The sequence below is a fragment of the Heteronotia binoei genome, chromosome 17, assembly GCF_032191835.1.
Source record: "Heteronotia binoei isolate CCM8104 ecotype False Entrance Well chromosome 17, APGP_CSIRO_Hbin_v1, whole genome shotgun sequence".
NCBI classification, from domain to species: domain Eukaryota; kingdom Metazoa; phylum Chordata; class Lepidosauria; order Squamata; family Gekkonidae; genus Heteronotia; species Heteronotia binoei.
This window is the reverse complement of record NC_083239.1, coordinates 764500-789372: the sequence shown is the minus strand read 5'-3', so window position 1 is coordinate 789372 and position 24873 is coordinate 764500. Positions and strand designations below refer to the sequence as shown.

The 24873-nt window shown below is 47.8% G+C and overlaps 1 protein-coding gene across 3 annotated transcripts in view; it reads right to left on the bottom strand.

Moving 5' to 3' along the window:
- The window catches only part of FRMD4A (FERM domain containing 4A), a 449437-nt gene that overhangs the window by 118182 nt on the left and 306382 nt on the right, over positions 1-24873 (bottom strand). For all 3 annotated transcript variants that reach the window (XM_060258276.1, XM_060258274.1, XM_060258275.1), the window contains exons 9-11: positions 15873-15938; positions 11823-11880; positions 824-910 (exon numbers count right to left, since the gene is read on the bottom strand). In XM_060258276.1, coding sequence (XP_060114259.1) covers positions 824-910; positions 11823-11880; positions 15873-15938 — 211 coding nt within the window. The remainder of the gene's footprint in view (positions 1-823; positions 911-11822; positions 11881-15872; positions 15939-24873) is intronic.

Sequence of the window (24873 nt, the reverse complement as noted above, 5' to 3'; positions counted from 1 at the left end):
TGAATGTGCCTGCATGATATATGGACACCTCATGTGGGAGTGTGTGAATAAGATTTGTCCACTCCATTTTGTGGCAGCACAATCTGAGATGCCTCCTGGTTGCATGGAGCTGCCTGTCAGTGCCCAGTCTTAGAGCTGCCAACCTCCAGGTCGTAGCTGGAGAGCTCCTGGGATTACAACCGATCTCCAGGTGACAGAGATAATCTCCCTGGAGAAAATGACTGCTTTGGAAGGTGGACAATGGGATTATACCCTGGTTAAGGTCCCCTTTCTAAATTCTGCTCTCCTCAGGTTCCATCCCACAAATCTCCAGGTATTTCCTAACCCTAGGTACAGCATAGACTAGGAAGGAAGCAATACAGCTCCATGCTTGCAGTCTCTCTGTGCTCCTTTGCCTTAGGTATTGGGGAAAGTCCGAGCCAGTGCAGCCACCAGGTGCTTCATGCAGGTGAGCTGGAGTGGGAGCATGTTTGGAATGCTTGGGCAAAACCATGTTAGGCCTGTGATACCTTGGTTGTTGCTATTCTGAAATCTGAGAACAAACAATGACTGTTTTATTTACACCTGAGGCTATCCAGGATGGCAGCACATACATTGAGACTGCTGCTTTTCTGAAAAAAAAGGGTGTATAAAAATGATGTTCATAAATAAATCATGAATTCTGTGTTGTTTCTTCAGGCATCATTAAGAGAAACTTAACCCTGACAAACTATCACTACCGATCCAAGGAACAGGAAACAAGGAATAGTGCTACTAACTCACCATTCTGACTGCCATTTAACCAACACACAACATTTAATGGCTCTTCATAAATTATGCTTACCTTTCTTGGCTTCACTTTGTCGTGGTAGTCGTATTGAAAGATTCCCTTGTAGCTAAGTCCTAACCACCAAGGAATTCCCTGCTTGTCCTAGAAGGAGGAGGGAAAACCCATACAGAATCAGTATAGCACCAATGGAGATTTGGGAAGGTAATAAAGTAATATATGGTAAAAGTAAAATGTGTGATCATTTTCTGCCCTCTGTGCTATTCATATTTTTTGCTATATATAGACAGCTGTGATGATGAAAACACTGGCATTTGAAAGGCATCCTCAACATAATTTGTTCATTAAAATTTTCCTCTTTGGAGGCTCTCTCTTCTCTTCAGTAATTTACTGCTGTTCAGAATTATCATACACATACACACACACACACACACACACACACCCTCAGATTTCTGGTCATAGGTTGAGGTGAAAAGGATATATATGGACATATGAAGCTGCCTTATACTGAATCAGACCCTTGGTCCATCAAAGTCAGTATTGTCTTCTCAGACTGGCAGCGGCTCTCCAGGGTCTCAAGCTGAGGTTTTTCACACCTATTTGCCTAGACCCTTTTTTGGAGATGCCAGGGATTGAACCTGGGACCTTCTGCTTACCAAGCAGATGCTCTACCACTGAGCCACCGTCCCTCCCATTACAGGATATTACAGCTAAGACTGTGGGAGAATCCTGGTTATTTATTTATTTATTTTAGTATATTTCTATTCCGCCCATTCCCCGTAGGGCTCAGGGTGGAGTACAACATATGATAAAACAATAAAATACAATAAAAACATTCTATAAGCAGACAACTCAACAGCACTCAGATGACCATGTCATCGCATATTGCCCAGCCTAGCCGTCTCACAGCACGATATCTCATAGAGATGGCAGTTTTTATTCCATTTCCTATCACAGATGACAGTGCTGGCCAGGGACGCCAACCTGATCAAGAATAGACGCCCGCAACCTCAGCTAAAAGCCTGGCGGAATAGCTCCATTTTACAGGCCCTAATAAGCCAGGTAGGGCCCAGATCTCAATAGGGAAAACCCCCGGCCCTAGCTGAGGCGAGGCGGGCATCTCTTGGGCTGGGGATGGCCAACAGATGTTGGGAGGCTGAACGTAACGACTTCCTGAACATATATGGAAGGAGATGGTCCTGCAGGTATGTTGGTCCCAAGCCATGTAAGGCTTTAAACATTAGAACTAAAACCTTGAAGCGGATCCGGTACTCAATGGGCAGCCAGTGCAGACTGTGGAGTGCCGGCCAGCTGCCCAACTGTAAAGGTGGTGCAGTCAGCAAGCGAGCCGCTGCACTCTGCACCCGCTGCAGTTTCCGGATCGGTCTCAAGGGTAAGCCAGCGTAGAGCGAGCTACAGTAGTCTAGTCTGGAAGTGACCATTGCATGAATCACTGTAGCCAGGTTCTGGGGGGATAGATATGGGGCTAGCTGCCTGATCTGCCGAAGATAACAAAAGGCAGACCTGGCAACCATCGTGATCTGGGCCTCCATGGAAAGGGAAGCTGTGGTGGAACCGGCCCGATTCTACCTTCAGACCCGGTCCTGTCAACTCCCTTTTGAGTTGCCAACTCCTGACGGGAGCTTATCTTCTTCACGCCACTAGGGCACGCTGCCACCACCTGCTCAGTTTAGGGGTTCCTGACTGAGAGGAACAGGACTCCCAATCACCCTTGCCAATCCCCTGGCCTCAAGATCCTCTGCCAACCCAGCACCTGGTTATGACAGAGACCAAAGTCCTTCTTTGGGAGACCCCTGGAGGATTGGCATCCTTGCCAACTGTATGCCTTCACCCTTCCCTGGACTCCCCTTTTTGCAGTAGCGTGGTCTAAGGCGGTTGGGGAAACTACGTGGTACAGAGGGACTACCTTTTAAACGGACAAAACATTTATTTAAAATTTACAATGATATACAGGCATTATAAAATTGTGAACAGAAGAACGAAATCAAATTAGGGAAAAGCGCTCCTTCTTTCCCTACCATACAACTGACCCTGACCATACCATCCAGAACCAAGTCTCCAAGACTCAAATCAAACTGCCTTTCCTTCCCAAAATCTATAATATAGAACCCAGTTCCAGCCCAGGAACGGGTTTTCCCTCCTTCAGCCTTCTGGGAGACCAGCCTGAAAGACTTCCTGCCTCTCTCGGAGGCCTCCTCAGAAGTGCTGCTTCCAGACAGGAGGGGAAGGGGAAGGAGGAATAGACTAAGCCAAAGCTTTGCCTAGAGTTTAATAGACTCCTCTAGCCAACTCCCAGACAAGCACAGGCCTAAAATGGTGTTTCTCCACAGAGGCATCCAAGGTCACTCCTCATATTCAGCAGGAGCTCACAGGAGCACAGCTATGTATATAATGTTGATTGAATAGTAGGTGCAGCTGCATAACAATCTCTGGATGAGCTTCACCACCTATTTTTCTACAAAACGACCCCTGAACAAAGGTATTGTTGGAATGACATCCAAGGTCACTCCTGGTTTATGGCATGTATCTATTAAATGAAGCACTAATGTGACGATGCTTACTGAGGAGTAACATCTGATTGGGGGGAGTCCAGTTATTGTACTGAAACTGTTTTATAGAGAAGTGCTTGTGTTTGATACAGTTAGTGTTTGATGCAGAAGACATAAAGGAAGCCACCCTTCTCTGCCCTTCATTGTGTTTATTATTTTAAAATGGGGGGGGGGGGCTTACTAACAGTTTTTAGCTATTTTAGAGGGGCTCTATAGATTCCAAGTGCAAACCTAAAAACACTTATGTGGGAAGAAGCTCCACTGAATAGACCTGGGTAGGATTCTAAACAGACCTCCTTAGGCCTTCTCTTTAAATGTAGCCCATAATCACTTAATGTCAGCTAGTGACTTAGCCCACTATTCCTGCATTTTAGGACTGATGGTCTATCTACCTACCTACCTACCATCTGTCTTCCTATGTATATATTTCATTCATTCATGCCTTAGGCTCACTCTGTGAGGAGTAAGATGCCAGCCATACAGCATCACCTAAACACCCCCCCCCCTTTCATGTTACTACAAACTATAATAAATAAGTCTTTGGTTTAAAAAAATTATACCAATCCATATTCTCCCATTTTTGCTTTAAAATGCCTTGTGGTACTGTAGTCAGAAGACAAGATCTTGTAAAATGTTACTGATGTCATTCCAACAATACCTTTGTTCAGGGGTCGTTTTGTAGAAAAATAGGTGGTGGAGCTCATCCAGGGATTGTTATGCAGCTGCACCTACTATTCAGTGGACAAAGTGGGAAGGAGGTGGTGGAACTCTCAGAAAGGTTCAGGAGCTGTGCTCCTGTGAGCTCCCGCTGAATCCAAGGTCTGCCTTTGTTACAGGTCTCTCAAAGTCTGTTAAGGTACCACTCACTGGTTACAATGGGTTGGCTTACAACTCCCTTCTCTGGCAGAAGGAGTCTAACTTCTATGGAGGAAGGCTCCTTCACTTAGCAGAAGGAAATCTTAGGATCCAAGCGAAATCTCTTAATTGAAAGTACTGAAATAAATACAAATTCCCTCTTCTCATTTGTGTTCAATATGTAGATCACTTGAAAAATATCAAAATATGAGTGAATCTTTCAATCCCATACTTAACTCATGTAATGTACTGGGAGACGAGACGTGGTGAAGGCATAGGTCTTTATTGGCTGGTACATCACAAGAAGAACTGCGAACACGCGGCCGGGTCCGCTAATATATACATGCATCCCGGAACATCCCCCTTCGCTGGCCAGCCCAATCCTGGCCAGTTAAACTTCCCGCCCTTGGTCAGGATTGGCGGTGGCTTTCCCGCGCTGCGCACGGCGACCCGAGGGTGGCTCGGGTCGCGCGGCGCTTGCGCTGAGTCCGATACACTACACTCCTCCCCTCCTAGTTTAAACTACATAGTCCTGTAGGTACGCTGGTGTCCTGCGTTCCCGTGTTGATCTCCTCGGGGTTGCCGTTGGTGTGGGGCCCGATCCCAACGTGGGTGGCGCCGTTTCTGGCTGTTGCCGGCCCGGGTCGGGTGCTGGCTCCGGTTCTGGTCCCGCGGCTGCGGGGGCCTCGTACGTGGGTAGCTCCTGTATTGGCGGGGCCCCTTCTGGCGGTTCCGTTGCTGGCGGTTCCCTACTCTCTGCCTCTTCTGCCTCCTCGGGTAGGGTGCGGCGGCGCAGCTGGTCGATGTGCCGTCTCAGCACCTGGCCTCCGGCGGTGGTTACCTCGTATGACCGGGAGCCTGTCACCCTCAGAACCCTTCCCGCCAACCACTCGGGGCCGCTTGCGAAGTTTTTCGCATACACTGGGTCGCCCGGAAAGAATCCTCTCACTGTTTCCCGGACCTCGGGGGACCCGCGGACATCCGGCGCCCGGTCCGGGTGTAGCCTATCTAGACGAGTGGTCAGTTTCCTCCCCATGAGCAGTTCTGCGGGGCTGAAACCGGTTACAGGGTTTGGGGTGATCCTGTTGTGGAACAGGAATGCTGAGAGGCGGTGGTCCCAATCCCCATGTACTATGCGGCCAAGGGCCTCTTTGGTGGTCCGCACCATGCGCTCCGCCTGGCCGTTGGTAGCTGGATGGAATGGGGCGGACCTTATGTGCCTTATGAGGTACCGGTCGGTGAACTCCCGGAATTCCCGGGAGGTGAATGCCGTGCCGTTGTCCGTCACCAGGGTGTCAGGGATCCCGTGTGTGCAGAGGACCCTCCTGAGCGCCCTGACTGCTGCTGCGGTGGAGGTCGAGGCCACCGGGATTACCTCCAGCCATTTTGTATATGCGTCCACAAGTATAAAGAAGATCTGGCCCTGATACGGCCCCGCGAAATCCACATGGAGGCAGGACCACGGCCGCCCGTTCGGCTCCCACCTGTGGACCGGGGCGGACGGCGGATTGGGTCTGGACTCCTGGCATGGTTGGCACCTTCTTACCCACCCCTCTATTTCCTCATCCATGCCCGGCCACCACACGTAGCTCCGGGCCAGGGCTTTCATTCTCACGATGCCCGGGTGGGTCTCGTGGAGATCCTCTAATACCTGTCTGCGCAGGGGGGGGGGGCACCACCACCCGGCTCCCCCAGAGTATGCACCCCTTGTGTGTCGATAGCTCGTCCTTCCTGGACGCGAACGGCCGGAATGCTTCTTCCACCTTGCCCGAGGGCCACCCCCTTCCCACCCAGTCCCTGACTCGTGCGAGGATGCGGTCTCTCCCAGTCGCCCGAGCCACCTCGTCCGCGTGCAGTGGGCGCTCGGGGAGCGACTCAATGAGCATCACCCCGTGTGCCGGGGCGGGATCTGGGTCCGTTGTGGGTAGTGGCAGGCGGCTGAGGGCATCTGCGTGACCCATTGCTTTACCGGGGCGGTGTATCAGTGTGTAAGTGTATGAATTCAGGAACTGGTTCCACCTTAAAACCCTCTGAGACAGAATCTGGGGGGTCTGACGATCGGGGGCTAGGAGGCCGAGGAGCGGCTTGTGGTCAGTGGCGATGGTGAAACGCCTACCGTAGAGGTAGTCGTTGAACTTATGCACCCCCGCCACGATCGCCAGGGCCTCCTTATCGATCTGGGCGTAGTTCCGCTCGGCAGGGGACAGAGTCCGGGAGTAGTAAGCGATCGGCGCCTCTCTCCCGTCCGGGAGTTGGTGCCCTAAGACCGCTCCTACTCCGTAGGGGGAGGCGTCGCAAGCCAGGATCAGGGGTAGGTTTTCATCGTAGTGATGAAGTACCGCGTTAGAGACCAAGAGGTCTTTCACTGCCTGGAACGCCGCGGCTTGGCGTTTACCCCAGACCCACGGGGCCTGTTTATCTAACAAGCGGTGCAACGGTTCCGCCACTGCGGCTTTGTGTGGCAGGAATGCATGATAAAAGTTCAATAATCCTAAAAAACTCTGTAGTTCTGCCTTGCATTTGGGGGCAGGGGCCTGGACTATGGCCCTGGTCTTGTCCGCCGTCGGATGAATTCCAGCCGCGTCCACGGCGAACCCCAGGAACTCCACGCGCGGAACACCCAACAAACATTTCTCCTTTTTGACTCTCAGCCCCGCCGCTTGGAACCGTCTGAGGACCTCTCGCAGGCGGCAGCTGAACTCTCCTTCGGTGGGGGCGGCGATTAAAACGTCGTCAAAGAAGGGTTGAACTCCGGGGATCCCTTTCAAGAGAGAGTCCATTATGCTCTGGAATATCCCCGGAGCTACACTGACCCCGAACTGCAGCCGTTTAACCCTGAACGCGCCCCTGTGGGTCACGATCGTCTGCGCCTCCGCTGTCTTAGTGTCGACCGGCAGTTGCTGGTATGCTTGTGCTAAGTCCAGCTTTCCAAAAACCCTCGCCCCGGCTAGTGCTGCTAGGACGTGGCTAACCACCGGGACTGGGTAGGGGTTGTCTTGCAGCGCCTTATTGATCGTGCACTTGTAGTCAGCGCAGATCCTAACCTCCCCGTTGGGTTTGACTGGCGTTACTATGGGGGTCTCCCATTCCGCATACGTTACAGGTTCTAGGACGCCCTGGGCTGTTAGGCGGTCCAGTTCTGCCTCTATTTTAGGCTTAAGGGCGAATGGGACGCGCCTCGCTTTGAGCCTTATGGGCCTGATCATTGGGTCTATCGGTAAAGTGATGGGCGGACCCTTGTAGCTCCCCAAGGACCCGTCGAAGACCTCGGGGAACTCCCGGCAGACCCCGTCGAAATTGCTGGCCTGCAAGTGGTCCACCCCCACCAGCTGGATCCCCAGTGGATTGAACCACGCCAACCCGAGAAGTGTGGTCAGTTGGCGCTTGACCACTAGGATGTCTAGGGGCCCCCTAAAACCCCCTCTTTCTACATGCACCCGGGCCCACCCCACGATGTGTACTGGGTTCTTCTGAAAGTCCCTCAGTACGAAGTCCGCTGGCCGCGTTTGGATGCGGCGGCGGGGACATAGTTTCTTGAGGGTTTCCTCCGAAATGATAGAGATGGAGGAACCCGAGTCTACTTCCATGATGCAGGGGGCGCCCTCGATTAGGACCGACATTTTGACCTTGTCTGGGGCCGAGAGGGGCAAGTTCAATACCTGCAGACTGGTGGATGCCGTCGTGTGTGTGTCCAGGGAGTCGTGATGCGCTGACGGTTGGCGGCGGCTGTTCTTGGCCCGGCAAGCCCGGGCGATGTGGCCGGTCTTTCCGCAGCTGCGGCAGTCCAGGTTGCGGTACGGGCAGTCCCGTCGCTCGTGGGGGTCGCCACAGCTGGCGCACCTGGAACCGGTGGTGGCGGTGGCCCTCTCCGTCGCTCGTTGTTTCGCTGGGGCCCGTGTGTCCGTTCTCTGAGGCCGCCGGAGCTGAAACGCTTCTTCCTCTGCTCGGTCTTCCAGCTCCGTTTCTCCTTGGTGGACTGCTTCGCCGCGTGGCTGGCCGAACGCCTTGGTGGCCCTCTCGAACGCCGTCGCCTCGTTGAAGGCTTGTTGTAGCGTGAGCTCCTCCTTAGCGAAGAGCTTCTGCTGCAGTCGTTCGTCTCGGAGGCCCCAGACGAAACGGTCCCTCAGGGCTTCGTCCCTTTTGTCAAAATTGCAGTTCCCGGCGATCTGCCGAAGGGCCGCCAGGTAGACTGCCGCTGTCTCCCCCGACTTTTGGTCCCTCTTGTGGAAGAGGAATCGGCGGGCGACAATGGACGGTTGGGGCGAAAAGTGGCCCGTGAGGAGTCTCACGACTTCCCGGTAGGTCCTCTCAGTCAGCTTAGCTGGAGCGGAGAGGCCTCGTGCGATCTCGAAAGTTTCTTCTCCACAGACGCTCAGCAGGACGTCTCTCTTCCTGTCGTCATCTTCGATCAGGTTCGCCCGCAGGTAGCACTCGACCCTTTCTGTGTAGGTCTCCCATCTCTCGGGGTGCTCCGGGTTGAATTCCACAAGATGGCCCGTCGTTACCGTCGAGTTCGCCATGGTGGCGGCGGGCTGTGCGATCCTGCGGTCTCACGCCTTCCTCGTCTCCGGCCCGGTCAGGTTCCCCTCGGGGCGGCCGGACCTATCTCGATCCCATCCTCGTCGCCAGTGTAATGTACTGGGAGACGAGACGTGGTGAAGGCATAGGTCTTTATTGGCTGGTACATCACAAGAAGAACTGCGAACACGCGGCCGGGTCCGCTAATATATACATGCATCCCGGAACATCCCCCTTCGCTGGCCAGCCCAATCCTGGCCAGTTAAACTTCCCGCCCTTGGTCAGGATTGGCGGTGGCTTTCCCGCGCTGCGCACGGCGACCCGAGGGTGGCTCGGGTCGCGCGGCGCTTGCGCTGAGTCCGATACACTACAACTCATATAGAAGACTTAGCCCTGAAATTTTAAATTCCTTACTGGAAGTAAAATAAATCAATAAAGGTATCTGTAGGCTAATAAGACACACCAGGCAGGATCCTAATAACTGTAAGAGGGGCCCCATTCTGTCCTTCCTGCCATAAGTCTCTATAACCCTTTTGCCCCTACTCTTGTGAGTCTAGAGGTCCTCAAGAATGACATGAAGCATTGAGTTTACCATTGGAAGGACCATTCTCAAGAAATCACAGCACCTCCTTCTCCCAGCCAAGCTCATCCATGAAATATCTGCCTGGGATTGGGGTGGGGGCTTCCACAAGAAACAGCAAATTGAAAAGGGGAATGGGGGTCTGACTTCCCAAAGTCTGCGAAACCCAGAGGAATATGTCTTCTCTTTCCTTTTGTTAGCAATATTCAAGTTCCAGTTAGTTTATTCACAGCAAAAGCCAGCAAAAAACAATACAGATAAAACCAATGCCGGTTACAGTAGCCCATATAAATTGTGCGGAGAGAACAAAGATAAAATTGTTACAATCAATTATAAAAACATACATACATACAGTTAATAATGGGATTAAACATTTTAAAAACTAAGAGAAAGAGGAAGAAAATGCCTAGCTATTTTCCTTCAGAGCTATGAGTGACTTTTTAATTCTGGTGGCAAGCCAACCAAATTTAGCTAATTTGAGTATAACCCTAGGGTTCCTGTCATTCAAAAGATCCTTCAGTTGTTGCATTTTTTGATTAAGAGTGGTAGGCAAGATTGCAGGAAAAGGAAGGATTTCACAGTGAATACCGTACATCTTGCAGTCATACAGGACATGCACCAAAGATTCTGTTAGCAATATTATGTGACTATTTTTGGTTTCTTTGCCAAAGAATTTTTGTTTTCCAAACCATACCATTTTTGCAGCACGAAGAATGGTCATAAAACCTAATCTTTTAATCATTTGTGATTTGAAAATCAAATGTGTTAATACCAAATCCTTTGCTTTCCATACTAGCTTGTTTGCTCTTAGTTTATCATTTATTTTCACTTGTCAATCTGCCCATAGCTTGAAATCTTCCAGAGTGGGCATTGTCTGTGATTTTGAACGTGCCTTGTTCACAGTTGTCCCAGAGGTCTGGATTTCCCTCTTCCTGGAGATTCAAAAACCTCCTCATTGACAGACTTCAGAAGACAGAGGCTTTAAAGAAGTCCAGGCGAAACAGCAAACAAACTCACCCATCCCAGGCAAATACTCACTGGGCTAGGGGTCTGTTATGCACCAGGACTGGGTTGGGGAGAGAAGACTAGCTGAGCCCAGGGTTGGCCCTCTCTTTGGAAAGCATTTAAAAGGTATGCCCAGGACAGCCAGGGAGGAAGAGTCAGGCAGGCAGATAGGAACAGATAATTAGCACACCAGAGTATGGAAACTGGGTGAAAAGAAACCCCCTCCTCTTGTGTTCTGAAATTCGATCCTGGGATGCTTGCCCAACAACTAAAAGCCGCCCTGGAGGGTGAGACAGTCCTGAACTCAGACCTGACCCCAGCGGAACCGGATATCATTGGTTTTGGTAGAGTTCTAAGATATATTTGGATAGACTGGGGGATAGATTATAACCACAGCTTTGCTTTTATTCATTTTCTTATTTTGTTTCTCAAGATCTTTCTCGTGTTCCCCTCTCCATTCTAGTTCTTTCTAACCATGGGAAAGTTGTCTCCTGCAGTCATAGGAGCCAGGGGCTTTTTTGAGCAGGAACACAGTTCCGGCTGGCTTGGCATAAGGGGTGTGCTCTAATATGCAAATGAACTCTGACTGGGCTTTTTCAAAAAAAAAGCCCTGTGTGAAACAATGGTGATGCCAGGGGGTGTGGTCTAATATGAAAATGAGTTCCTGCTGGGCTTTTTCTACCAAAAAAGCCCTGATAGGACCCACGTGAGTCTGGAGGCTGCACGAAGGAGGCAGAACTGGGCAAATTTGGCCTCTCCTCCCTCTTCCTTCTGCTCATTCTACCCCAAAGACAAATTTTTATGTTGCATTAGTAGGGACCTTCTCAGAGACCCCTGGCAAGGGGATTGTGAAATCTCTTGTAACTGTGTTTTGTTTTTCAACAAACAGATATTCAATCTCCATTTATTATGTGGTTTATGTGCCATCAAGTCATTTTTGACCTATGGGAAGCCTACAAGTAATGACCTCCAGCATCCTGTCATTGACAGCTTCGCTCAGGTCTCACAAACTAAAGACCTAGCATTTACTGAGAAGACCCCTGATAATACTGTTAAGTTTGCCAAAAGTATATCCAGAAACATTTCTTAAAATGTAAAACATTTTATGTAAAATTCATGTAAAATGTAAAATTCATTTTGATGAGACTAAGGTATAATTTCTACATCTATGATTACAGAAGCACTGAATTTTGTTGAAGAGCATTCTTATTTATAACTATATAATTAAGTGCCAAAAATTAATAAGGTTGCAAACTTGCAATTAAAACCTCTAAGAAGGCTAAAGTCAAGATCTAAGTTGAAGCAGCAGTAAGTTTACAATACATTGCACTGTCTAATTATTTATCACAAGTTTATACAGTCCAAAATGCATGATAAATAAAAATATTTATTTTAGAAAAATATTTTAGATAAATAAAAAATATGAAGTTATTAAAGTTAGCATGGTTTTTCATTAACAAGCAGTGCAAATCTTTTCTTGATTAACCTGTTCATTTAAATCTAAGAACAATTTCCACTTGGCACATACCTTGACTGCATAATAATGGACTCCATATGTTGGCAGGGATTCTACGATGCTCATGTAACTAAGGAAAGAAGCATAAAAAATAGAACATTGAAGATTCAAAATAGCAGAAGACCGAAGGAAAGAGAACAAATTCATACATATTTGAGTACTCTATTTAACAAATACAGTCACCAGTAAACAGTAGAGAAGATGGTCAGAAAACAGGGGCTGGGTTGGGAGAGGAAGGAAGGAAGGAAGGAAGGAAGGAAGGAAGGAAGGAAGGAAGGAAGGAAGGAAGGAAGGAAGGAAGGAAGGAAGGAAGGAAGGAAGGAAGGGAGGGAGGGAGGGAGGGAGGGAGGGAGGGAGAGAGCAGCTAGAAGGCTTGGATGTTAAGGACATAACATAATTGTTTTATTGAATAAGCAGCCAACATGTTCAGCAGAGTTAGCTTGGGGGATTTAGATTCTCTGTGTTGGTTTCCCATCTTCTGTATCAGGCCTACATGGATGGAACCTAAAGCAAATGTTAATAAATACCAATCCTTTCCCCTTAAGTTTGAATATATATGTGTGTGTGTGTGTTTATTTTTCTAAAATAAATCTTTATCTGATAATCATTTATGTGTGTAGTCTTAATTCACCCTGTGCTGAGGCTGGAGACTTTAAGGATAGATTACCGAAAAGAAAGATATTATGTTTATAGTAAATGCTGGTTAAATGCCTTTAAGAAGGATAGTCTAAGCAGGAAGGGGATCATGGGTGGTCTTAAAGCAGGGTACAGATTTCCAGGGGAACCCTCTCCCAGTTGTCACAGTGGGATATAAATTTTTCGAATATATAAGCCAAATGTTTCGGTTCTGCTGCCTGGACATTTAAGCACCATAACAAGACTGCCATTATTAATGACATTTGCCCCTTGAAATGCTGGCTTATATAGTGTTATATACTAGAGAGCGACTTTTCAGATTCTTTCAATATTTTTTTCCCAAATGCCTAACATTACAGCATAAAACAACCTATCTGGGGAGGAGTTTGAAAGAATATACCCGAAAACAGCAGTTTTTAAAACTTCCTGCCTTTCTCCCCCCCTCAGTATTAATATTTTATTAAGTGTGCATATATCAACTTATTTATACATCTCAAACGAATACATTTCATTTTTTTGCTTATTACCTTCTACAAATCGAACTGAATACTAACAACAAATAACTAAACCCCTTCCTCTTTATCTTATTTCCTTTCTTTACCCGATTTCACCCGATCCCCGTACCACTTTTCCTAATTCTTATTCTAATTATAATTATAGTCTTTCTTTTGTTGCCAAAACTTCTTTACTTCTTCACAGACTTCCATCTTTTCACACTTATTTTTAAAACTTATCTTCTCTCATGCCCACAAAAGGAAGCTGGGCAGGGCGACCTCCAGAACTGGGGGCTGCAGAAAAATCTCTACAGTCGGAGGTCGGGGGGGGGGCATACTCCATTGGCTTTAACAATTCATTTCCCATTTCCCATTCCCATTTATCATATCTTCACCCTATCTTCTAACTATATACATATTCTCTTACTAATTCTCAAGAAAACATAATTTCCTGATTCAAAACATAATTTCCCAATTCAAACTCTTCCAGACTTTAGTTTAATTAAACTGTCTATTAGTTCCTTGCCAGATGCCTCATTATATGCAGTAAAAGTTTGATTTTCCATATTGACCATTAATTAGACGGCCTAGTGGTAACCACCTATACAGAATTCCTTTGTTACGCAGAATCTTTGCTGTTTCTCTCAGTCTCCTCCTTGCATTAATTACTTCAGCTGGGATATCAGGAAATAAAAAAACTATCGGGTCTTCAAGGCACAGTCCTTGATTTTCCCTGGCATTTTTAAAAAGTTTGTTCTTCATCTGTAGTTGTCTGGGGAAACATCAGAGTCTTTTGGGAAATGTTTAATTGGAAGGAAGAGGTGACAATCTCTTTGGAAAACTCTGCTTCTCCTTCTGCAAGAAGAATCTGACTCAGCCATCTATTTAAAGCTGTAGTAAGGTTTTCCATCTCTCCAAAATTTACAGATATTCCATGAAGTTTGGCCTTTCTTTCTCTTAATTTTAACTCCTGAGTATAATCTTATTTTTGGCCCAAGACTCAAAATCCTTAAAGTTTTTCAAATCCTCTGCTGTCTTTTTTGCCATCTGATATGCAGTTTCAGCTTTCTTATCTGTTGTTTTCAGTGCTGCAGTGAGTTCATCCAATTTCTTATAAATTGGTTTGACTGACTGTTTGAGAAGTCCAAGTTCCTTTTTTAATTGTCCAACCTCTCAACTAAGAGACCTTATCTCATTCTTAATTTCATTCTTTATCTCTGCTAGGACATGCAATATCTCAGTCTGCTCACTTTGGGGAGGGTTACTCCCTTCCACCGCCATTTCCTCTGAGAGCCAGTTTGGTGTAGTGGTTAAGTGTGTGGACTCTTATCTGGGAGAACCAGGTTTGATTCCCCACTCCTCCACTTGCACCTGCTGGAATGGCCTTGGGTTAGCCATAGCTCTTGCATGAGTTGTCCTTGAAAGGACAGCTGCTGTGATAGCCCTCTGAGCCCCACCCACCTCACAGGGTGTCTGTTGTGGGGGGAGAAGATATAGGAGATTGTAAGCTGCTCTGAGTCTCTGATTCAGAGAGAAGGATGCGATATAAATCTGTTGGAACTCAGTCCTAAAATGGCTGACTGACTCCATCTTAGTAATAGTAAATGTTGTTTCTGCAATGTCATGCTGAGTCATGCTGCATCATGGTCCAGCTGTTACCTGTTACTGAGGTAAGGTGGAATGACCTCACCTGAAATTAGGCCTTGTGCTGACTCACAGAGCTGATGCAACTCTGGTGAGCTTGCATGATTGATATCTGTATTTAGGGAAGCTCAGTGAGCTTGCTCTGTCTGCCTGTAAGGATTGTGGGTACTGTGAGACTCACTGTCTGGGTGGCAGCAAACACTGCTGGTGTTGGATCCTATGCTACTGTGCTTGGATCGTGCTGTGTATACTTACTGGTGTATACTGTTATCTCCTGAAGTGTGTACTGATTACTGTGTATGACCTTGGCCTGGCAACGACTCTGAATATTGGATACTATCCTGGTAATATATTCTACCATTGAATAAAGTTATCTCTCTTGTCTATTAATTCCTGTGTTTGCCTGTTCCTCTCCTTCAGTATTTTTCTGCTGCGTGCAAAATTCGCTAACAAAATCTGCAATTCTCCTCTTCCTCCTCCTCCTCTAACAGAGAAGTCTCTAAGTCGGAATTTTCAGATTCTTCTAAGTCAGTTTTACCTTTCTAGGAGGTCTACAAGGAGGGTTTTTAGTACCATTTTTTGCTCTAGACCTTCCCATGCCGGACTTTGATGTTCTTTCCAAAATTGGCTGTGTTTTCTGGTAGTCGTTAATCTTCTGCAAGAATAGCAGGAGCGTAGGAGGGATGCAACTGGCCTGAAGCTCAGTCACCACATCCCCCCCTGCCTTCCTAAACAGACTAAGTCAAATTAGGCATTTGCCTAGGGCACCGGGTCAGGGGGGTACCAAATTGGGCCCCCCCTCCCAGCACCATAGGCAAATACCTGCCACCTCACTGCTGCCCCCCTTCCCCCCCACAGGCTGCGGGCAAAGCTGGAGGAGGGCAGGCACACCAGCCAGGACCCTCCCCCCTCCTCCGGCTTTGCCTCCAGCCCATGGGGGGGCAGAAGAGTGCAGGTGGTGGGGCAGGTGCAGCAGAGGAGGGCAGCAGGCAGGTGGCAGCAGGGTGGGGCTTCGCCTAGTGTACTGTGTGCCCTAGGGCAGCCCCCTGGTCATTGGTGACTGAGGTTCCTTACGGTGGAGTTTGTTTGCCATCTTTTAACCGAGGAACCCCTAAGAAGTTTCCAAGGAATCCAGAGTTCTCTTGAAAACCACTATAATTTAAAAAGCACTACAATGAAAAAACAAAACAACTGCAGTGATGTGAGACACAATTATGTGCTGAATTTGCAGATGCCCAATATATGTGATCTCCAAGATCACAGGACAAAATTCCCCTTTCCAACTTACTTAACAATGGCTTGACCTCTTGTCTGGCCATTTAGCTTCCTGTAGTTCTCAATAACACGGTCCTCACTGTGTAGGAGAGAAACAGAATTGTATTAGCTTTAGCACAGCTGATATAATATGGAAGGACTTCTTTTGTAGAAGCTTATGGAAGGTAGCAACCAGCCTAAAGAATCTCAAAAATATCTGCAAAATTACATGCAGAGATGAAAAAACAAAGCTACCTCAGAATATCTTTTTCATTAAAAAATTATAAGCCTTACTAAAAGGTAATCCAATAATCAATACCATATGTAAAAAACAAAAAGGAGTGCAGCATAATCACAAAGACCAACAGATTTATTGAAGCATAAACTTTCATGAGCTAGGAGGTATTGGTTAATATAGCAGAGTTTTGTCCAGTCATAGAAGTGTAATTCTGACTGCAGTAAATAAATCTTCCATGAAGTATATCACAAAAGGTAAAAACTTACATTTACATTTATTCATTTAGGTTGAAAGTTGAAAGAAGAGAAAGAAGTCTAATCTAAGGAGTACCTTCCCTATCACAAATGGCCAGCTTGTCCAGCATCATGTGTGTAGGAATATGAGGGCGTTGTATCTGCATGAGACCTGCAAACACTTGCATCTCTATGGAAGACCATGTGAAGGAGGAGTGAGAGGACAAAGCGAGGGAGGAAGGGGTCAGAGGGCAGCTCCCAGATTAAGACAAAAAGAGGCATTTCATTCAAGGAGATAACATCTATACACAGAGTGATGCAGTGCCTCCCAATGTCCAGCCATGCTGAGTCACTCACGCCAACACTCCCTCTCAGCTCTGTATGCCATTGTGGTTCACAACTTTCTGGCTGTCCCACAGGCTTTGGTATTTGTCTCTTGATAGCTGTTTGCTAAATATGTCTGCTGTAATTTTTTCAGTGGGACAGTAGTGTCGCTTAACAATTCCTTGTTCCTGCAGATACCTTCCCCTTCAGGTCGCCCCCTGCCCTCATCCTGTTCTGTCTCAGAAATTTGAGGCTCAGAACCTCCTATCCCGTGTTATCAACCTCTTCCATTAAAAGCCTCCCCAATCTGTTCTGATGGATTTGTATTTGACATCTTCCCAATAACCATACCAAGACCTCTCTGATGTGACAGAGGTCATTTTGTAGAATGACAAAGCTGTTAGCTCTAGAAGTATCAAAGCTGACCAGACTTCAGATTTCTGCAGCCAAGCACTCAGTGGATTGCTCAGCCCACAGCCAAGCCATGACCATAGCATTACATCATCATTTCTGGCTCAGGTCCACTTGAACATGAACATATGAAGCTCCTTATACTGAATCAGACCCTTGGTCCATCAAAGTCAGTATTGTCTTCTCAGACTGGCAGCGGCTCTCCAGGGTCTCAAGCTGAGGTTTTTCACACCTATTTGCCTGGACCCTTTTTTGGAGGTGCTGGGGATTGAACCTGGGACCTTCTGCTTCCCAAGCAGATGCTCTGCCACTGAGCCACCGTCCCTCCCCAAGAAACTAGCAATAGAAGACCTACCCTTTGAGGCACAGACCCATTTAGCTCCAACAGTGACAAGCTACTTAAGATGCAGAAGGACTAGCTCATGATTAACACCTTGGGGGTGATTCCTTCTACCCCATATAGTCTTAAACCTAACCCTTTCTTCAGAAGATACTACTCTGTGCCCAGAGGAAGAGACAACCTAATGCCTCATCAGTCATATTCCCAGAAGCCTACCTACATGCCTGCCAATCAACTTCCTATCCAATAGAGAAGAAGGTTCCTTACTCCAAGGGGCAAAGTGAGGTCCCAGTTGCCCAAACCCCACCCACCTGCAAAACAGGGCTTTTGACAAGTACAGCCTTCATCCAGCACATTGATCAACTAAGGAACTAGATCTCCATCGAATCACCTAATAGGACATTTCCCAAGAACAATGGGTGCTCAGCATCATGGAAACATGGTATGCCATAGAATTAGTCTCTCTTACAACCTATCCATCCTCTCTCCAGAACTCCTCACAGAAGTTAACACCCTCCTCAGCAAAAAGAAGTGCTAGGGAATTTTTTTTTTTAAAGTATAGACTTTTCTAGGACTCCCATTCCCACCGGATTTGGTAAAGGTGTGGGAAATGACTGGCAGGAACCCCATAAAGAGAGAGAGAGAGACCTATTCCAAAGTTAAAACCATTTATTAAAATTAAAACCATGTTGCAGTTATTTTTACTAGTATGCAGCATACAGAATTTATTACATTAAACAAACACCCAATTAAAGTGCACTATTATTTCTTAATAATGCATCCTGATTGCTCTGTCCAAAAGACCTATAAGTTGTTTGGTCCAGAACAACAAGGGGCAAGAATAAAATCACACATGGGCAGCCAATCTAGACATAAGTGGTGGCCGGCCGTGGCATAGCTGCCGAGCTGCTAGTAGACTTCCTGAGGACTTCGGCACGCTGGAGTATGGGGAGGGGAGAGGCGTAGCTTGCCGTGAGAGAGCCGCTGGCATAGGCACGCAAGGAAGGCGGAGGCAGCTGGTAGGGAGGGCCAGCCCACCCCCCATTGGCCAGTCCTGGCACATGTGCAGCGGCTCATGACAGTCAGGGATGGGGAGAGGCGGCCCCAGAGAGGCTGACAGCCATCCCCAACCCGCCCCCAAACAGAGAACAGAGCCAATAATGGGCAGACCATCAAAGGCAAAGGAGAGACATCCCACCAACACGGGGAGGGAACAGGAGTGAGGCTGGGGTTGCGCACACGAGAAGCCTGGCTTGGTGGCGAGGCGGGGGTGGGGGCGAGACAGGCCTGCATGGGACCACGGAGAAGCCGTCAATCCCCTCACACCCTCCTGCTGTCAGAGACTCTGAGAAATGGCAGGCAGACAAGCAGGAAGTACTAAGTGCAGGAGTTCGCTGTCATAGACAGCGGCTGGAATGTGTGTCTGGGAGTGAGCAGCCCAGCAGCAGACACCCCCCCATCCAGAGACCCCCTGTGATGCCCTGACGCCCCCTGTCATGAGCATGGAACACCTCCCCCGGGGGCCACAGAACTCAGAGTGCCAGTGCATCAGCCGCAAAACTCTGAGTCCACTTCATCAGCCCCCCCTTAGTGCCCTGTGCACAACAGCCCTGTGGGGTTGGGTAGGCTTTCAGCCCGGGCAGGCTGAGGGGCAGCATTCTCCTTCCCTGTCCAGCCATGCGTGGGGCAGCGTGGCGACTCATAGACCATTCCCCCCAAAAAAACCCCCAAGTCTGCCCACCCTCCCAGGCATTCCCTCGAAGAGGCCACTGACAGAGGGGGGGGGGGGTTGCCCAGGGAATGTGCAGCAGATGCCAAGCAGGAGAGACAATAGAGGGCACAGTTCAGACTTTATTTTTTGGAACAGAGAGCAACAGTTTCCCTAGCGCGCGCTGGGCAGTCTCGCCATGGGCAGGGCTCCATCCAGAGTGGCGTGCAGAAACAGTTGAGGGAGTGGGGGGGGGGGCGGTGGAGCGACACACACGGAAGTCTTTGTGTTGGAGTCCCACCTGCAAAACGAAGACAGAGATCAACAGGGGCGGGGCTGGAAAAGCAGGCTGCATTTCAGCTGGGTGCTGTCTTAAAGGGATAGTCTCTGACTCACCTCCCCACAACAGGGCAGCTACCACACACACACCGTGCCCTGCCAGGGGTTGGGAACGTTACAGAGGGCAGACCAAGGGAAGGGAGCAGGCGGCAGCACAGGGGAATGGGGTCAGAAAATGCCCCCTGCTGGAGCCCACTGCCTGGTTCAAGTGCCAGAGACACTCGCACACCAAGTGGTTGAGAGCGAGTGGAAGGGGAGGCTGGTGATGGTGGGGGGACAGTGGAACTTACCAAGCCGTGGGCAACAGTCCTTGCATGCAGAGCCTCCGGGAGCCCGGAACCTGTGGAGACCTGGAAACGAGCAGTTAGCCCCAGGGGGGAGACCGCTCTCTCCCCCTCGCAAGTCAAAGATACTGTCAAAGCAACCGCGCAGTGCAAAACCCATCACCAATGTGCCTGCCTGTCCCTCACTCTAAGTCTGTATGGTCGGGAGCTCGCCGGCAGAACTTCCCACCATGTGCTCCTCTCCCTAACAACTGAATTGTGTGAGGCTAGAGCGGAAGTATTTCTAGGAGGGGGGAGACCACGATTGGGTGCTGGGGAGGGGGCTCGTCAGCCCAAGGCATGAAGGGAATGGCGAGGCAATCACGCCGCTCCCTAAGGGGTTTGCGAGCTTCCGCAGCAGCGGAGGCAACATTTGTTTTTGGTTTCAACGAGTGCCTATGGGACACGCTGCTGTTTTTGCAGGCGTAACGTTCTGCCTCTCATGGGGGCGTGTCATGGGCCAAACTGCTCAGGAAGCTGCCTAAGCCTGGCCAACTCCACTCCCTCCTCCTCCTGAACACCACGCTCTGCCTCACTTCCACCCACACATGGGCGCAGCCCTCAGGCGCCGCTGCCCTCGGGCGGAGCGGTTCTCAGGCGGCCCCCCGCCCATGTAACTCTCATCCACTGTGGTGGTGCCGGTTGTACGTTGGCGCAAACGCTTCCTGCGCCCACATAGCGGCTCATCTGCTCCCAAAAGACTCCCCCCCCCTCTGGATTGTGCTGCAAATACCATTTTTCATCCATAAGAGCTAATGTAATTGGCAGCCAGGTCTGTGATGAACATCTGATGTATCTGATAAAACCCAACCCATTTCATACAGTAAGGCATGAACTTTGACTTAGTCAAAGGGTCCAACTGTTTTGGCATTTCTTCAAGTATATTATCTGTACCAGTGGCTCAAGAAGACAAATACTACATCATGGGATCCTAATCTAATATTTAGGCTTTGAAGCTAGTACTATTGATACTGAAAATATAAACTATATTCTAGAACATGGGTCACTTGCATAGACACAGTGCAGCTGTGCTGTAGAGGATCACGGGAGAGAATCAAAATAATCATAGAAATGCCTGCAAAAGATTAGCAGTTGGGGTTCCTCCAGGTCAAGAACAAAGGGAAGGGGAGAGAGACCCATCCAAGACCTGAAAACCCTGAATAAGTTCCTATTAATACAAAGTTCAGAATGTTATTGGTTTCTGATGTCCTTCCTCTGTTATGCCAGGGCATATGGTCTGTAACACTGGATATAGTAGTGTATTTCCATGTCAAAATAAGGCCAGACAATCATAAACAATGACGCTTCTGATGTGGTACCCCCCACTACTAGTACGTGGTCTTTCCCTTAGAGCTAGTTATGGCACCCAAGGTGTTTACCAAGGTGGTAGCAGTGATAATAGCCTACCTAAGGACACTGGGATGAGAGATATACCCATATTGGACAACTGGCTGATCATAGTCAATACCAAGTCAAAACTCTTGCAGACATATGCCCTATCTGGCAGGTACTATTAGCATTAAATTGGCCAGTAAATGCAAAGAAATCCAAGCTGAAACTAATGCAAAGGGTATGTTTTATATGCATCATCCTAGACTTTAACGTAGTTATCCCAGACATCACCATCCTTTAACTAGAGCCTTTCTATGACCAGAAAGAATCCTAGCAATCAGGCTAAATATACTCTAACCTGCCATCCTAACCCAAAATTACTAGGGTTAATGGCCTCCAGTACACAGCAGAATCCCATGTATATACACATCCACCTCAACTGTTGTTCAGCAGAATTTTCAACGCCTTCTGTCACCACCAATCCAAAAAAAATGAGTATCCTCAGGCAAGTGGTACTCTGGTGGACTCTAACCAACAATCCCTTCATAGGGATCCCCTTCCACCCTCCTATACCACAGACTGTGTCAACTGTGGATGCCCCCCTGTCAAGGAACTCAAAACTGCACACAACAGCCTACTGGTGTCACACACACACATCACTGGCAAAAACACCCAAATTTGCTAGATAAAACATGCAATCTCACGACTGTGTACTAAATAAATAGAATTGGCGGCATGTCTTCTCACATACTGTGCAAAACTATCTACTGTAATCTGGAAATGGGCAATCTCCAACAATGCTGTTGCTATCGTCCAGGCCATTCACATAGGTAGGGTCAAAGCAGCAGACTTTCTCAGACCCTGCTGGCACATCATGAATGGGAGCTCCACTGGGTTTTTCTTGCACCTATCTTTCAATGCTGGGGAATCCCCTCAACAGGCTACTTTGCTACCAGCCAAAACAGGAAATGAAGATCCTTTTGCTTCCAGGGCACACAAGATCCAAACTCATTGGGAGAAATGTTTCCAATCCAGTGGACAGGAGGCTTGCAAATGCTTTCCTCCAGCTGCCCCTGTCCCCCTGAGTCCTCTACAAAATGAGACAAAAACACGCATCTGCCATCCGAATAGCTTACTTGTGGGAATAAGGAAGGACAATAGTAGTATTGCTGAAGGCAGAATTACCCCGATCCTTTACAAACACAGGTTTTCTCACCCTGTGTTTACAAGGTAATGTGGAGACTGCCAGTTCTCACTTGTGAATGCCCTCCAGCTTCACATTAGAGTGACAGACGAGGCATTTTTGAGTCTGGAATTATGCCCTTGTCTTGCCATGAAAGAACTGGCTCCCTGTACAGTCTGGGAAGCTTGAAAACAATGACTCCCATGCTGAACAGTTATACCCTGAAATGCTTGTTGGTCTCTAAGGTGCTACGGGACTCAAGCATAACTGTTTTAGTGCACAGCAACAGTTTACCCTCTGAAACTGTCCCACGATGAAGTCTTTCCTTGGTTCCCCTAGAAATCATCTGCAAGATCTGGAGGAGGTGCAAGCAGGTGATCCGATAGACCTTGTGGGGCCTTTTGCTGATATTTCTGAGATGGTTGGAACATAGGTCAAAGGCCATGCTGTGCCTGTTTGAGGCTTGGGAGAACAAGTTTCCCCCCTCCCAGCCACCCTCACAGGTCCAAATCTTCTGTAAATCTTGGCTAGATTAGCCAAAGACATTTTGGTGCCTGGCATGGAAATCGAAGGAGTACCCCTTGCTTGAATTGCCAGATTTTACACTGGTCTCTCTACCTGTCGCATTAATATCAGTTTGATCTATAGAGGTTAAATAACATCCATGCCATAAAAAAAAAAATCAACTGGCCACTTCCACAGATTAAACCTCTATTAAATGGATAGGGCATGTTTTTCCTGGCCATTTGGCAGCCTTAACCTTCCCACCCATTAATTAACAAAGAACACAAATTCCTAGTCCTCATGCACTAAGTCTAAATCACTGTAATTGTGCCAGTTACATCTTCCTGTCCTTCTTCCTCCACTCTGTCTCTCTTGCCTCTCCTATGTCAAATTATAGATTGTCTGCTTCTCATGGCAGGGACCCATCTTTCTCTTGGTCAGACTGTAAAGTGCCTTGAGTATGAAAAATGTCCCCAAATGAATAAGCCAATAAATCACTGGGAGGTTCTCCTGTGGAAACCTCACCAGCATCCCCAGCCATTCTGCCAGCAGGTGAGCATGGGACTCTCTGCACCTCCTAAAACCTGTGGGGTCGACTATTCATATTCATATGGACTATTCATATGAAGCTGCCTTATACTGAATCAGACCTTTGGTCCATTCAAGTCAGTATTGTCTTCTCAGATGGGCAGCGGCTCTCCAGGGTCCCAAGCTGAAGTTTTTCACACCTATTTACCTGGACCCTTTTTTGGAGATGCCAGGGATTGAACCTGGGACCTTCTGCTTCCCAAGCAGATGCTCTACCACTGAGCCACTATCCCTCCCCTATGGGTGGCCATAGGTCAGTTGCAGCTTGTTGGCACACACACACAGGGATTCTACGGACACACACTGTTAAAGGGATGAGACATGATTTTTCTCCTGACAGTTGGCAGTCCTAATTTTATTTATTTGCTTAATTACCCTGAAGAAGAGTTCTGGTGATCAGTCAAGCTCTCACACTATGTTTGTGTCCCCCCCCTCTCTTTGCATTTGTTTGCCTTTAGGAAACTAGCTTGGTTGAAGTAGCAAATGTATAAAATTAAAACAGGGTATTATCTCCCCCCTCCACATGCCATTTCTTAGAGCAGATGAAAGAAGAGTGGTCTTGTGGTGTACTTTGATTTCCGTAACACTGATAAATCTAGACTGCTTTTTAAAAACAGTGCAATAAATTACACAGGTTTACACTGTTTGTAACAGTATCAAGAACCAAAAAGGTTAGTTACAAACCAAGTATAGAGCTAATTACTAGAAACAATATATATAACCTAAGTAGTAAAAATACATGTATTTATTGTCAAAGAGTTAAAAACATTTATGGGCCCAACTGTAGCCTCATTACATAATAAAAATACAATATCCTCGTGGAAACTACTGTGACTTGACATGTTTTGGCTGAAACAGGCCTTCCTCAGTGGTCAAGCATATCTGTACGTAAAGGCTCATGATACTAAGGTAAAGAAATTTAGAATTTGATGTACGGTCAAAAAAGGAGTTCTGTTTTAATTAACAAGTTGCATCCTGTGACAAATTTTAAACTGTATATTTACATATATTTTTTAGAAACTTACTTATGACAGAGATCAATTGACACAAGGCGTGAGAACGTCTCTGAGGTCTTCTAGAGCCTAGCCTTGTGCCATAGTCAAATGCATATGGCTGAGTAGTGTCGCTTTGTATGCCTGAAGGTAATAATAAGACAATATTAAATTTTAACCATCAACTCCAGGACTTCTTGAATGATGCTGCTATCCTGGATCCATTCCAATTGGGCTTTTGCCCAAGACATGGGATGGAGACCATGCTGGTCACCCTCACAGAGGACCTCCGGAGACACGTGGCTCGAGGCGGATCAGTACTGCTGTTGCTTCTCGATCCCACGGCAGCATTTGACACGGTCAATTATGATCTTTTGACCCACTATGTGGTCAGGGACCTGCATATCTCAGGGACTGTCTCTCCCTGTGTGTGCCCCACAGAGCCTTGCGTTCAACTGACAAACGTCTTTTGGTTATCCCTGGCCTGAAGGACATCTGGCTAGTCTCAACTAGGGCTGGG